Below are 15,255 nucleotides of genomic sequence, written 5' to 3'. Positions count from 1 at the left end.
TGACCACTGACAAGTTGGGAGACTTGGGGCAATTAACCTCGCTGAGCACCAGCAACCTTTTGAGGCTGTTCCTAGGATTATATTAAACTACAATTTCATGAGAACAGTGAGTGCTCAAGGAACAGGCACGGCGGTGGGAATAGACAGAAGGGATGGAGACCAGAAATGTCAGTGGGTTGATCCTGCAGGTCTTAGCAGCGAATTGCATTTAGGATGTGAGATTATGGGGGTGCAAGTGCTATAAGGGGTGTGGGGAATGCAGAGAGAGGAGCAGGCCGGGCTTTAGTGCTCAGGCCCCCAGGAACTGCACTGGAAGGTGAGCTTCAGGCAAAGGCACAGCCGCCTTCGCAAACTTTAATTTTCATAAGAAACACCTGGGGGCTCTGTTAAACCACAGATTCTCACTCAGTAGGTGTGGGCAGGGCCAGGGGCAGGACCAGGGCCAAGGCCAGGATATCAGGTAGGAAGCTGACCTCCTTACTTTGACTGCTAAGAAAACTCAGAGTCCCATCTGTGTCCATCTCCAGCAGTGCTTAACGGTGTATGTTTTGAGTATAAACTTCACTCCTTCTCTTCTACCTTCATTTTCTATCTTAATTTTTTCATCCATTTATTTATTTTTATGTGATCTTCTGGTATTTGTATATGTTTTGATAAACTGTCAAATCATTTTTGGAGCAAGAAAATAAGCAAAGAAACAAGTGGTAAAGAGGCGCATTAGGTACTGGTCACTATGTGGGTGGTGGGACAGGCTTCACTGGGATAGCCCTAACCCAGGGCCATGAAGTGATGCTGGTCTTCTGATAGCCTGGGCCTGGTTGGATGATGTGGGATGAGCTCGCTATGGTGGGCTGCTCAGCTCTGTCAACCTGGTTGGAGAGAACATCCTCAACCCTCTCAGAAGGTGGAATGAAGTCTTCCAAGAAAAGGTTCTCAGCAGTTACCTGGAGACCACCCAAATGCTGGCTGAAGTCATCATCAAGGCCCCACAACCCTCCCAGGCCTGAGTCTTGGTCGCAGGTATAGGTATGCCCCAAATCACCAACTTCTTACATTAGCCAGGGTGGGGGTACAGAGGGAGAGGTGGCTCAGGCCCTTGTAGCTATACACACCCCAGAGCACGGGTCCTTTCCAGGCACAATCACTTCCTAGGTCCTCAATCCGTGCATGTTTCTCCTAACCTTTGTGTACTTTCACTGAGAAACGGAGACCCTCAGAGAAAGGGGAGAGTGGTACCACTCCTAGTGCCAGGGCAAAGTCCACCTACTCCCAAGTCCCTTGCTTCTCATTCCACAGTTCTCTGGGAACGAGTTCCTGATTGTTGTATCTCACCTTTAGGACCAAGTAAATGCAAACAATTATACACCAGACACACAGACACACACACAGAGACACACACACACTCACACATACACAAAAAGAAAAGAAACAAGTGATAAAAAAACATTACTTATAAATAAAATTGTACCTTAAAATATATCGGCAAGCTTGAACTTAGAGGCAACCTGTGGGGACCCCTTTTGTATTCTGAATGAACTCATCCCTACCGGATGGACCTGCTTCTACAGTGACTTCTGAGAGGTACTTCCGAATTTCATACCTGCACCTTGTTTGTGTTTGTGCTGCCTGGAGAGAAGCACAGAATGTGAGAGAGTGTAATGTGCAGGCACGGGAGGGATCTGTTGACCTGGTGAGTGGACAACACGTGGGGGAGCCTGGTGCCTCGAGGCACTGCATCAGGACAGGCAGGGGGGCCTAAGGAGGCTGGCTGTGCCTTCCGATGGAATGCCAGGACAGGGGCTCCCACTTGAGGTGGGGTGACTGGATCCAACAGCTGGAGTGGCTGTCAGCAGGTAAGGCACAGTGCCTGAAGTAGGCACAGTGAGGTGGATATGGACAGGGGGCTGGTCCAGGTCAGAGATGTAGAGAACACTCAGCTCTTGTTGGGACCAGGAGTCACAGGGCTGCCAACAAAGAGCAGGGGGCAGGATGGCAGGACAGTGGCCAGAAAGCTGGGTATGGAACTTCAAGAGTTCAAGGCCAGGGCTGTGGCTATCCCTGATATCTGACTGGGTCATCACTCTGCAGTTACTCAATCTTTCTGGAATCTGGTGGCCTGAGAGAGGTTGTAAGGAGAAGCATCATCAAGCTATCCAATCAGGTTTCTGGGTGGATATTTGATCTTTTGGATCTTTTGAGCGGTTCACTCACCAACCCCACCCCCAACCCCCCAAAGAGCCTTTGGTGCCACAGATACCTCAGATCCAAGGTGGGGAGAGAAAGAAACTACTTGCTTCCCAGCAGGATCTATCTATTTATCGTGACATTTACTGCACCCTCATAACAACTCTATCAGTAGGCGTTATCTCCCCCGCACAGCATAGAGAGGAACACATGTGTGCACCAGTCCTAACTTACTGGCTGGGCTGCCCTTCTGGGGACAGTTCTCCTTCTCTCCAGTCCCTGATCTCACTTCGTCCTGCTGCCTCTCCCTTCCCTGCACCTTTAGGAAATCCTCCTATGCAGTCACACCTCATCCCCGCCTGCCTCCACTGCAGGCCAGGCTTTTGCTCAGGGATTTGGAGGGCAGGGCAGGCTCTGGGAGTGCTCCCCACTCCCCACGGTCACAGTCTGACTCTCTGGTACAGAGGGCAGAGGAGGGAGGGGCGGAGGCTTCCTGCAGGGCTTCCCCTGTACCCCCTGATACAGCAGCCAGCTCTGGCTCCTCTGGAGCCCCCTCTACTCTGCCACTAGCTGCACACCCCATAACTTGCCTTTTAGGTCCCCTGCCCAGCAGACAGTCTCCTGGATGGGGAAACAACAAGGCGCTGAGCCCACAGGACCCACCCAATGCGACATACACACATCTGTGCCACACTAGACATGGGTGTGCAGACCACACTGTGGCCCGCCCACTCTCTCCTTGACCCTCTCTTTAGTCTCTTCTCTCCCAGGCCCTACAAGATGGGGATGCCTTTCTCCCCTTTGCAGGACCTCAGTCTTTGTGAGTGATTCTCTGGGAGGATCCCTGAGCAGGCAAAGATTCTCACTTGTGGATTCCCCACCCAGTCTTCTATAAGAGACTGGGAGTGTGTGGGGAGTACCAGGTGGAATGTGCAGAGACCTGCAGGCAGGCATGGCCCTGCAGCAGCACCTCTCTTCAGAACGGTGAGACTTAACACTTTGTTCTCTGTTTTGGCTCTAGCCACTGATCTCTGGGAAACAGAAAAGCCCCTCCCCGCGTTAATGTCACACATACATCCATAACATGAATAATTAAAGACCTATGATGCACGTTGCACTAGTGGTGGCAACAGGAGTCAGAATCTTTCTCTGGGATACTGGTCCTAATTGATCCTGGATGGGTGCACCTTTCACGCCCAGGCACTGCCCTAAGGCCTAGATCCAGGATGCAGTTAAAAGCCTGTCCTGTTCTTCCTCCTCTTTCCTGCAGCAAATGTGATCTGCTGACTACCTTCAGATTCAGTCTCACACACACGCACACCCCAACACACATACCACACCCCACACACACCACACACACATACATACCACATGCCACACACACCATACACATGCCACACACCCCCCATACATGGCATACCACATATACATACATACACACAACCCCCCTCACACCACATGCACCACACACACACACACACACACACACACACACACACACGACCCCCACAAGCTGGCCTCTCAGTCCTCAGCATACCTTCCAAAGCCCAGGGCTGCTGCTCTGCCTCTGGCCCACAGCAGGGCAGGATGCTAGGGAAGGGAAGTGTCCTTGTTTTTCATTCACTAGTGGTGACTGCCCTGGGCTCAAAATGCAAATGTGTACTCTGCCAAAGTACACAGGCAAGAAGAAATATAGTGGTTGCAGAGATCTCAAAAACAAAGGCAGAACAAAGACCAATTCCTGGAGTGGCAAGGGAGAAAAACTCTAAAGTCAGGTCTGCTTGACTTGCATTAGCTATGGCAATCTCATCACCAAATCAGTCTAGCAAACTGCCCAGGAACAAAGGTGCCAAGAGATCCATAAAATCACTGAGCTAGAGAGCCCCTGGAGAGGAGAGCTGGTGCTACTCCAGCGCACAGGGCCCTGCACACATGGCTGCTTCTACTTCACCTCGTGGGCTCCAGGGGACGAGTGCTCTGCAAGCCTGAGTTACTAGCAGGAGTCTGCAGAAAAGCTACTTCTTAGCTGCTCTGCTCAGTGACAAGCCAGAACACCTCTTAGCCCAGACCCCTGGCCATGGAAGGGGCAGAGAGGGAAGCCTGGGACCCCAGAGCAGGCAGGGGACATGGGAAGGCGGGGGCCAGCAGGGCAGCTGGGAGGCGTAACCTGAAATGTGGCTTTGGCACCTGCTTGTGGGCAGGTCTCCACCCTCCAAGTCTGTTTGTGCTGGTTGGCGGTAGGTGAGGCTGCACTGGCAGTATGCAAGGGCTCACACATTTTACCTAAGAAGGATACATTTGCCTCTGTAGTTCGCTCAGCTACGGCTCTGCTCCCTTGTGGATGCAGGCCAGAGCCCCCTCTTCGTGGGCTTGTCAGGAAGGCAGCAGTGAACACACAGTGTTGCAAACTGTCCTGGGCCTTCAGAGCTCACTGCACTGAAGCTGAAGGAATGCAGCTGTTTCCCTCATCAGTCCACCCTCAGTAGCCTCTAAAAGATCAGGATTGAAGCGTCTATAGAGACCCCTTCCAACTCCTTTGCTTTCCTGAGGATGGAACTGCAAGGGAGCTGGGTTCCAGTCCCCAGCACTGGGGCTAGTACTCAGCCTGGCTGGGGCACAGACTGCACTGTTTAAATGAACAAATTAATCCACAGTATTGTACTTATAGGACCTACCTCAGAAGTGCTCATCTTCTCATAATCAGCAACTCCACAAACCAAAATTCAGACCACCTCCATCCCAGGGTTGATAAGCTAGGCTCCCATATATACCTGGCTTGCCCCCTTCTATCCATAGTGCCAGAGGGCCCAGGGGCTCTCAGCTGCGATCAGGTTGGCCACGGACGCCTGATGGTCTGCCTTTGGCAGCTCTCTCACATGAAGGACGTGAAGTGGGATAGATAGAGGAAGGGTGGGTGAGGCTACAACCCAAGGCAGCTAACACCTGCTGCACAGGCACATAGAAATTTCATCCTTCCAAAGTTTATCCATCCACATTATCTTAAGAATTCAAGTTTAGCACTGTTCTTCCCATTTTACTAAAGACAGTAGAAAGCCACCATGTGTACAGTGCCTTCTATGCATTAGAAGCCAGTCAGCGTGCTTTTATATATTAGCTACTTTAATTTCCACATTCAAAGAAACTTGCAGGGTAGAAAGCTTATCCCCATTCCAGAGATGAGGACACTGAGGCTGAAAGGGGTGAAATCGCCTGCCCAGTGTCACACAGCTGGCAAGTGGTCAGGCCAGGGCCCGAGCTCCGAGCTCTTTGCACTCATTTGCCACCACAAATCACACCACCTGGCAGCACTGAGAATCACCTGCCTCACAGGCCAAGAAGCTGGCACTGCAAGGACATGAGCCAGGCCCAATATCATGCCTCTTCACACCTGGTCTTGTCTCTACAAGAAACCAAAAGCCACGAGGGACACCTGTGAAGGTGACAGAGCAGAAGGAACTGGGGTGAACCAGCCTAAAGTTCTGGCCTCCTTTCAACCAAACTACTGGTTCCTACATCTCCGGCCTTTGGCTCCGTTCCCACTCAGCTCAGCCCTGGGGAAATAAACACAGTTTGTCACCTTGACAGCACAATAATGAGAGGAAACCAGGGCCCAGAGTAGGAACAGACAGGGCACACAATGCCCTGCACAGCAGGGCTGCCAAGCAGAGGCTGCCGCCCACTCAGTGCACAGTCACTTCCCTCCTGTGTTCTAGGGTCAATCAGCTGTCCTTCAGAGGTAGGCCCTCAGGCTGTGGCAGGGACCTACAGAGTCCTCGATGTCTTTTTGGAGAGGCTTATCAAAATGTGACTCCCAGTTTGTTGCCAGGAAACCAAATGACATTAGGACAGGTGTCCCTCCACCCGACCGCTCGCCCCTGTTTATCTGGACCCAGCTTGTATCTCTCCTATCAAAAGATGAAGGGGTGTGCTTGCTTGGCAATCTCTACCCTGAGTCATCCTAAAGCCATTAATTAAGGTCTCTTTGGTCAGATGGGTGAGTCTGGGTCTGGAGGAGCTGATTCCTGGTTCCAGTTTCCCTCCAACAGTGCTGGCATGTCCACCTTCCCTAATCTCCCTGGATCTCAGGCCAGGAAGTCAGCACAGGTGCCTGGCCCCATGTTACCTGGAGAAGCTGGCAAAGAAGGATGTGGAGCTACTCTGTCTAGCTTTGCTTGGTGCTCGGGAAGTCAGCTCTGAGGCTACGTGAAGAAGCAGCCAACCATCCCCTGGGCCTCTCAACCAGTCAAAAGGGAATTGTCACATCAAGCTGTCACTGTTTTCTCACTTGAGCTTGAGGTGCTGCTGTGAAGCAGAAGCCCGGATGAGCATGTGGCCGTGGTAGACTCACACCCACTTCTGCAAATGCATGACATGAGCCAGAAGCCTAACCAGCTGGAAGGAACATCTGCTGACAGCATGTTATCTGTGCTAGAGCACCCTGCCCTGCACTGGGCCTTGGAAAAGGGCCCTACACGTACCTATTAAAGAGGTTATTGCGGCGAACCATCCGCAGAAAGCCAGTGGGGTCTGTAACTGAGTTCAGCTTGTTGTTCATCTCTTCGAATTGCTGGTCCATGATGTCTCCAGCTTCACTCTCTGTCTCACTGCTGGCACAGGCTCTGCAGGAAGAATTGCAGAAAAAGCCAATGAGAGAAAAGAAGCGCTGAGCTATGGAAGTCAGCTCTGAGGTCCAGTGCCACTCTGCCACCCAACAAACCCCTAGTACTGATGCCTCCTGATGCCAGCATCACCCTGGTGTCTTTGAGGCCCTCTTTCTACATCTCTTTTTTCCAGTGCTTCTCAAGATGAACTCTGGTTGGTTGTCACCCCCCAGTTAGCTCTCTACAGGCAGGAGCTGTGCCTGAATAAGTAGTGTATTCCCAGTGTCTAGCACATGCACGACACACACTAGGTAACATGTTGTCTGTGATGTGCTGGCTGGGCATGCTTGCCAGAGTAAAGCTGAGATGAGCATGGCTGTGTGACAATCCCCCCAGCACCAGTTCTAGTCCAGTCCATTCTAGCAACAGTAACTAAACACCTATATTGTGCAGGCACCATGTGAGGCATGGAGGACACATAGCCTAAAATGGCATTTTCCAGATGAGTAGACAAACACGTTCACAAGTGGCTGCGATGCCAGGTAGAGTGCGCACTGTGTGAAATGTAGGCTTGAGAAACGCTGCTGATTGGTCCCGTTTTCCAAGCTTAGCATGAGGATGTGACTGTTTTTGAATTAATAAATCATATTTCTCCTACGACATACTTTAACAGAACATCTCACAATGGGTTTTAAATAAACAGAAATACCCAGGAGTGCCTTGATACACCAGCGTGATTAAAATGACAAAAGGCTTATTAAATGTTAAAACCATGCACTGTGCCACAATGAGACAAAGATAGCCACAGCAGGGGTACAAGTGTCCACGGGAGTGCTGCCCACTGCACCTGACCTCCTCCAATCTACCCCACACCTCACACCCAATGGAAGCCCAGCAAAGGCATGTGTCTACGTCAAGTCCTTACCTTCCTTCGACATCAGGGTTACATTCAGCCTTTGTTGAGCTGCTGAAGGATATCTAGTCTACATGTAGCTCTCAGCCCACAGGACAACCTCTTTTACAATTCCCTGCTGACTAAGTATCAGCGTAGATGAATACAGGGTACCAGGGTACTAGAGGCAGAAGACAGACTTGCAAGCCTCTCACTCGCTGGGCAAGTGGAACTCTGAAAAGGGGCAGACTTCCTGTCACTGAAAGGGAAGAAGTTCGTAGTATGGAGATTTGGGTTTAACACAAACATGACTGGCTTCAAACAGCCAGGCTGGTGATGCCTGTGACAGAGAAGGGTAATAAGCCTCTCACTGGGTCATTCTGGAGGCCAAAAGAGACACAGAATATAAAGCTGCTCGCTAAACTTAAATGCTCCATGTAAACACCAACCCTGGTGTGATTTTTAATTTTATGTCAACTTGATTGGGCCACAAGGTACCCAGATATTTGGTCAAACATTATCCTGGGTGTGTCTGTGAGGGTGTTTCTGGATGTGATTAACTTTTGAATTGGTAGACTGAGTGAAGTAGATTGCCCTCTCTAATGTGAGTGGGCCTCATCCTATCCACTGAAGACTTGAATAGAACAGAAAGGCAGAATAAGAAAGAATTTGTGCTCTCTGCCCTGTCTTCAAGATGGGAAATTGGTCTTTTGCCTTCAGATTCACACTCAGACTGGAAATTACACTGTTGGCTCTTCTGGGTCACTAGCTTGCTGACTGCACATCCTGGGACTTCTCAGCCTCTATAACCATGTGAGCCAATTCCTTAAAATAAACCTTTTATCTTTTTATATAAGTAAATATATATATATAAGTAAATATATATATATATATATATATAAACATATTCTATTTATATATGTTCAGTATATATAAATATATCTTATTTATATTAAGGTACTTCAAAAAGTATGTGGAAATACAGAATTAAAAGATAATATGAATCTTTCCATGAACTTTCTGAAGTACCTTCGTGTGTGTGTGTGTGTGTGTGTGTGTGTGTGTGTGTGTGTGTGTGTGTGGATCTTCTATTGGTTCTTTTTCTCTGGAGAACCCAGACAGAAACACTTGGTATTTATCCCAGAGACATGCTGATGGCCAGTAAAGGCCTGGCCATTAGCCCTCAGTCTAGAACTGGCTCTTCAAACATAGCACAGTAAGTACCTGGCACAAGTAGATATGCAATGAGGAACTGCTGAATGAATGACCTATGCCAGAGAGCATTTTATAATGTGCAAAGTATTTTTACACAGATTTAATTTTATGTGTCTGACAACCCTGTGAGGTAGCTCTTATTATCTCCATCTTACATCTGAGGAGATTGAAGTTTGGAGAAGTCAAGTAACTTGGTCAAAAAGCATTAGGTGGCAGAGCCGGGTATCAGCCAGCTTAGGACTGTGGCACTCACTGACCTCCTGCCTCTCCCCTTTAAGGCTCTAAGCTTCTCACAGGCTTCATGCTTCTCTCTGGGGTTCGACCGGAAAAGGGAGGAGCTGAAGACAGGAAGCAAGAGAAACCAGGAAACTTCTAGCATCTAAACAAATCGCCAGGGCTTCCATCATGCTGGAGAGTAGCAAACGGGGTTTTATTCCTCTCACTGCCCCACGGATGTCAGCTGAACAGGCAAGCAGGTGAAGGTTTGAAGTGCTCCCTTGGGAGCTGAGGGCCCTTCACAGAGACCCTGGTAAATGTCACTCAACAAGCTCCTCTGTCCAGGGACACATTTATCATCTGAATGCGACTGCCTGCTTGGAGCTGAGAAGTCTGCTTGTCATTCAGCGCTTTGCAAAGGGGAGAAGAATTGGCTGAGACTGGTCTCAGCCTCCATTATCTTGCAGTTGCTCTCGTGCTGTCAGCTGCAGACTGAATCTCATGCTTAATGGGGCTGTTTCCTGACCCTTCAAAGTATTAACACTAAAAGGAAAAACAAACAGGCAATGTCACAGATAAGGGATTCTCCCATTTACAAAACAAGCCTCATCTATACAGCAGGGGTCCCAAGAGTGCTCTGACACCCAACCTCCTAGCACAAGAACTCCCCTGAACTTATTTCTCTGAGCAGCTTTCTAGAGATGGTACATCACACCTAGTCTGGTCACTACAGATTCAATTCACTTTGATTCAACAATGATTACTGAGTGGGACCCATGAGCAAGAACTATAATGGCTAAGCAGATGAGAGTCACATTATACCTGCCTTCAAGACATTTACGATCTAATATGATTAGTATTCTTTAGAGTTCTCTTACTTCTTACTAGCCAATCCCTTTTTATTTTAGTCCCTATGATAGCTAACAATTCTTTATCTTAAACTACTCAAATTACTGTGTGGTCTCTTGTTCCTGCTTTGATATTGACTAATACATACTGTATGTTAATTTAAAAAATAAAATAAGTCCTTCTATTACTGAATCCCGAGAGGGATTCAGAAAAGATAAACTTTGGTGCCATTCATTCATTCATTCATCTGGCCATGAGGCCAACTGACCCTCAAACATATTAACTGTGTGACCATATGTGCCAGGTCCTTAGCTGGGGCTGGGATTAAAATGAAGATAGCCTCTGCCCTTGAGGAGCTCAAAGAAGGTGGCAAATGGGCACACTAATTTGTGCAAGGCAAAAAATAAGTTACTACATAGTGGTATGTATACGTGCACATATAGAGACTAAATGAACCACCAGTGTCGATGGGGGAGAGACAGGGAGAGACTCAAAGAGAGGAAGAAAGAATGAATATGAAAATATGAATGAATGAACAAACAGTAGTTGTGGAGGAAAAGTTCCTGGAGAACTTAAACTCATGCCTAATTTTGGCCACTCTTCTAATGGTCACCATCTGAAACAGAGAAGGACCAATAGAGAAGCACTGGCTTTGCCGGCAAAACTGGTGGTCACAGCTCAGCAGAGAGGATGCCAGAGGGCCTTGGGGGAGAGGAGACAAGAGCTGGGTGGAAGGCAGGAGGACTGGAAAGGGGAGGCGCTCCCGACCAACCAGCTTCCCAGCACTGGAAAGCTAGGGGTGCACCAGGTGCTAAGATCCCGCTTCTCTTTTCTGCCCATTCTGCTTCCATTCCAGTCCTGTCCACCCATCTTTGGACCGTTTGACCCTGCCTCTTGTCCTGCTCCCTCGACTGGACCACCACACTCTCTCCTCTTTCCTCATGGTTCTCTAGGCCTAAGGGTTCTGGCTTGCACTTCCGTCCCTTGTCCTTTCTACTCTTGGACCCTTGAGGGAGGGAGAGGAATCTGTTCTTGCTCCTGGCCCCTGACTTGTCACGTACCCTCAGCCAGAGTCCTGACTGGACCCTTCCCTAGTCCACTGCCTGGAGTTGAGTGGACTGGACCACCACACTCTCTCCTCTTTCCTCATGGTTCTCTAGGCCTAAGGGTTCTGGCTTGCACTTCCGTCCCTGGTCCTTTCTACTCTTGGACCCTTGAGGGAGGGAGAGGAATCTGTTCTTGCTCCTGGCCCCTGACTTGGCACGTACCCTCAGCCAGAGTCCTGACTGGACCCTTCCCTAGTCCACTGCCTGGAGTTGAGTGGAAGGTTGAGGTTTATATCATCACAGTCATGGAGAAAAGTGAGGGCAAAAGGTCAAAGTCAGTAAAAGCTGACCTAATTGCAGGACAGTGAGGGATGAGTCCTGGCAAGGGCTGAGAGGGGGGCTGGAGAGAGAGAGCAGTTCAGAGGCAGGCAGCAGGTACCCACCTGCCCAGCATGGTGCCCACATACCCTACCAGCATCTCTCCCAGGGACCCTGCAAGAAGCCCAGCTACCGCCTGATCTGGGAAATATAAATCATAACATCACCAGAGGCAGGCTCCAAAATGCCGTTCACGTGGAGCTTTCCCCAGAGAGATAGAAATGGCCCATGAATCAAGCACCTCCGAGCCATGCCAGAGCTCATCCTGTTCTCGGGGACAGGGCTTGGCAAGAGGTTCCAGAGAGGATTTTCATTTGCAAGCGTGGCCTCCTGATCTCTCCAAGCATACACTCTCTGTCATTCCTCTGACAGTTGCGACTAAATCTCCACACAGGCATGCTTTTATTCATGTCTCAACATCTTTTTGCTAACTCATTCTTTTTCCATTCCACCTACCCCCATCTCCAGGCTTCTTTTGCACAGATAACCAGTTACTTGCCAAAGACCAACCACTTGCAACCCTGACAGTGGAAATGGTGGGTGAGAAGCTCCATCTTCAGTTTCCTGTCTACAGGGCAGTGAGGAAGCTCCTATACCACCTGCTCCACACCCGATGGACTAGATCAAAAGCAGAAAAATGCCCATTATTTCAAAGGGAAGATCTCTTTACAACTGGCGAAATTTGAGGAAGCAAGAATTAGTTCATTTGCTGCCATCGCATGTAATCACTTAGAGCCTCCTGATTTTGAGACGCCAGGTCTGACTAGGCTAGCACCCTGCAGTGTGGGATTCCACAACCAGGAATCAGAGAATGTCTTGGAGATATGAAAAGATGCACAGATGACAAGGACCAAGGGCATTTTCTGGGTTTTGTATGGCCCATCTGCCAACAGCTTAAAGGGCCTGTTTTTCCCAGAAGCCATTAAGCAAGAGTGCCAGAAATTAAAGATGTGAGACTTCGGGATCTCAAGATTTCTGAGACCTTTGAAAGTTTCCCATGTGAATTACTTACTGGTCCCTGTTTGTTTTTCCATATTATCAGTAAACATTTAAGATGAAAAGAGCCTGGTTTACTTTTAGGGACAGTAGGATAAGGGGGAAAGCATCCTACTCCATGGGCTATCTCACATAGAAGAACCCAAGAAACAGAAAAGCTGATACGCGTCTTTAAAGCAGGAAAATAGGCTACTTGTTGGGGATGGGGAGAAAGGGACGGTGTAGTAGGCTGCTTTGGGGCAGTTGCCCTGATCTTAACGAGTATACTTCTAGAAATTGCCTCTACAATCCACAGGGTCACAGGAGCAAGTTCCCAGTACCAACTTTATACGTGGTGACACTCTCCCCACACCCCCCCACCATTGCTGACTGGATCAGAGGTAGACTTTGCCCTAAGGTCAGTTGATCTAACTCCTTTCCCCAAAATTTGAGCACTGGAATGCAGGGAGAGCATGGCTAGCTCTGTTGGTTGTGGGTGAGCACGGGAGCCATGGAGGATGGCCATTTTCCCTCTCAGACTAGGAGCAGAGAACATTCTGCAAACTGAGGTTTGCAGCTGGAGGTGCCTAATGAAGTGGCTGTGCAGTGATGAGAACCTCACACAGCCCAGGGGCTCCCACAGCTTTTCTTTTCTGTTCCAAGCTTGCTCTTGGATTTCGTGGGACTCTCCATCCCCATAACCTTATTATAAATCCCCCTCTTTGGTTTAAGCAAGCTTTTGAGAGGATTGCTGTGAGGGAAAGGGAAGGGATAGGCCAAGAAGTGTCCCGAGAGAACAGTGTGGTCCTACTGTGTTGAGCCGGTGCCACAGCTCCCGAGTGGCTCTGCCATCATTCACACTTGTGGGACACAGGAGAGGGGGCCAGGGAGAGTCAGCAGGTAGAAAGAGTGTGAGCTGCACTCCAGAGAAAGATGTGCTAGAATCACCCAGGAGGGCAGGGACAAAGTGAAGGCTATTCTCAGAAAATTCCTCCCAGTGAGCCCATTCATATCATGTTCTAGACTCCACAACCAGAGGGAGTGTGATACAGCAGGCACAGACTCTGAAGGCAAATCCACTGGTTCAAACCTGCACCAGCAGTGTGGCCCCTCCAGCTTTCACTGCTGACACTGCCCCAGGGGTATCAACGGCTTCTTTGCAGAAATCCAGTCACCATCACACATTCACTTGTCTCTCTGGAAACACTTATATTTGGATGAAACTAGATTTAATTCTTTGCTCCTGAATATCATTGTAGAAATTGCTTTTCTCTGTATCCTCTAAAGACTATAATCTATACTATTATCTAACAGTTATTATTTATAGGACAAACCTTCTGTTGGTCTGAAGATAAATGATTACATTTACCTGCCAGGAATCTACACACGCACACACACACACATACACCACATGTATGAATGATCAATAAATTCTAATGTGTGCTGTCGCTGTTTAAACTGACAAAAGGATGAAAGTCCTCCTCCAAAATCCTTTCTTAATGATCTTCAGATCATTTGAATTAACAAAAAAAAAGCGTCTGGCCTTTGGGATACAGAAAAATTGTGCAATTTTAACTCAGAAGCATTTTGTGAGTGCCCTGTTTATCTCATGACCTGGAATTATCTAGTCTGTGCTTAAGTGTAAAAAGGAGGAACACAGGGTTTTTCCCTTAGCTTTTCTTCTTTCAGTAAACACAGTGATCCAATAAATAAGAAGGGTTCACTTCCACTAGCCTGTGTGGATAAATACACAAACACTGTAATCAATTGGAAGGCCCCATTACTTGGTATCTTATTTTTGAAATCTTTGCTAAGAAAGTGTTGGCAATGGAATTCTCCCCTGACAACGTGGCTCTAAAACCCTCTCTTCCATCGATTTGGTTTAGTCACATCAATACAACCCAATTCAAGCCCTACAGCCACTGCACTGTAGCAGAAAGAGCCAAAGCCAAAGTCTGGGAGACAGGGAGTTGAATCCCATTTCTTCTAGACACCACCTGTAAGACTTACGGCAAGCAAAGATCGGTGAAATAATGTTAAGTGTAGCACCTAGTATAGAGCCTGGCACCTGGCTGGTACTCAACAGGTTCAGTGGATATTTTTCTTTTTCCAATTCTGTGAATCTATGTGTGTGTTATATAAGAATTGACATGCACACACTCACATACATAGACGTATACAATAAAGAAATTTATCCCAACGAGGCAGGATGGTTATGAGCACCGAAGGAGAGCACATGTGAAAGTCCTTTTTAAAAAGTAGACTGTACACATGGAAGTCATCAGTGTGCTGTTACTGTAAGTATCTAGTGGAATTTTTAGTTATACCAATATTTAGCAGCAATATGTGTTTTCTTTGGTGAAAACACCAAAGGCTAGAAAAAAATAGTATGGTCACAATCATCTTTACTTTAATTCTAAAAATAAAATATACTTGTGGTAAATATTTGTATTAGTCCGTTTCTGTTGCTTATAACAAAATACCTGGAACTGGGTAATTTATAAAGAAAATGAATCTTATTGCTTACAGTTTCTGAGGCTGGGACATCCAAAGTCCATTTGGTGGTGACAACAGTGACCCAGGGTTCTCACATCGCAAGATGGTGGAAGCAGAGAAAGCAGAAAGAGGGCAAAACAGACTCTCCTCTTCTTTTAATGCTCTGAGAACCACACCCCTGACCACCATTTTTAATCCATTCACTACTGCACAGTCCTACAATCCAATCACCTCTTCAAGGCTCCACCTTTCAATTATCGTAATAGGACTTCCCACCCTCTTAACAGTCACAGTGGGAACCAAGTTTCTAATACATAAAACTTGGGGGACACAATTCAAGCTTCAGCAAGTTTTGGGGGGACATAATTCAATCTACTAAAACTGTATTAAAATAGTATTTAAA

At 48.0% G+C, this 15,255-nt stretch overlaps 1 protein-coding gene across 1 annotated transcript in view; it reads right to left on the bottom strand.

Moving 5' to 3' along the window:
• TTC28 (tetratricopeptide repeat domain 28) overlaps positions 1-6,803 on the bottom strand; it is a gene marked incomplete at its 5' end in the record, with an annotated part of 57,866 nt that extends 51,063 nt beyond the window's left edge. Inside the window, one exon of the mRNA XM_008569951.1 lies at positions 6,663-6,803. Coding sequence (XP_008568173.1) covers positions 6,663-6,803 — 141 coding nt within the window. The remainder of the gene's footprint in view (positions 1-6,662) is intronic.
• Between the last annotated feature and the right edge of the window lie 8,452 nt (positions 6,804-15,255).

This window comes from Galeopterus variegatus, unplaced genomic scaffold, assembly GCF_000696425.1.
Source record: "Galeopterus variegatus unplaced genomic scaffold, G_variegatus-3.0.2 Scaffold547, whole genome shotgun sequence".
NCBI lineage: Eukaryota > Metazoa > Chordata > Mammalia > Dermoptera > Cynocephalidae > Galeopterus > Galeopterus variegatus.
Note: the sequence above shows the minus strand (reverse complement) of the source record. Positions and strands in the feature narration are given on the sequence as shown.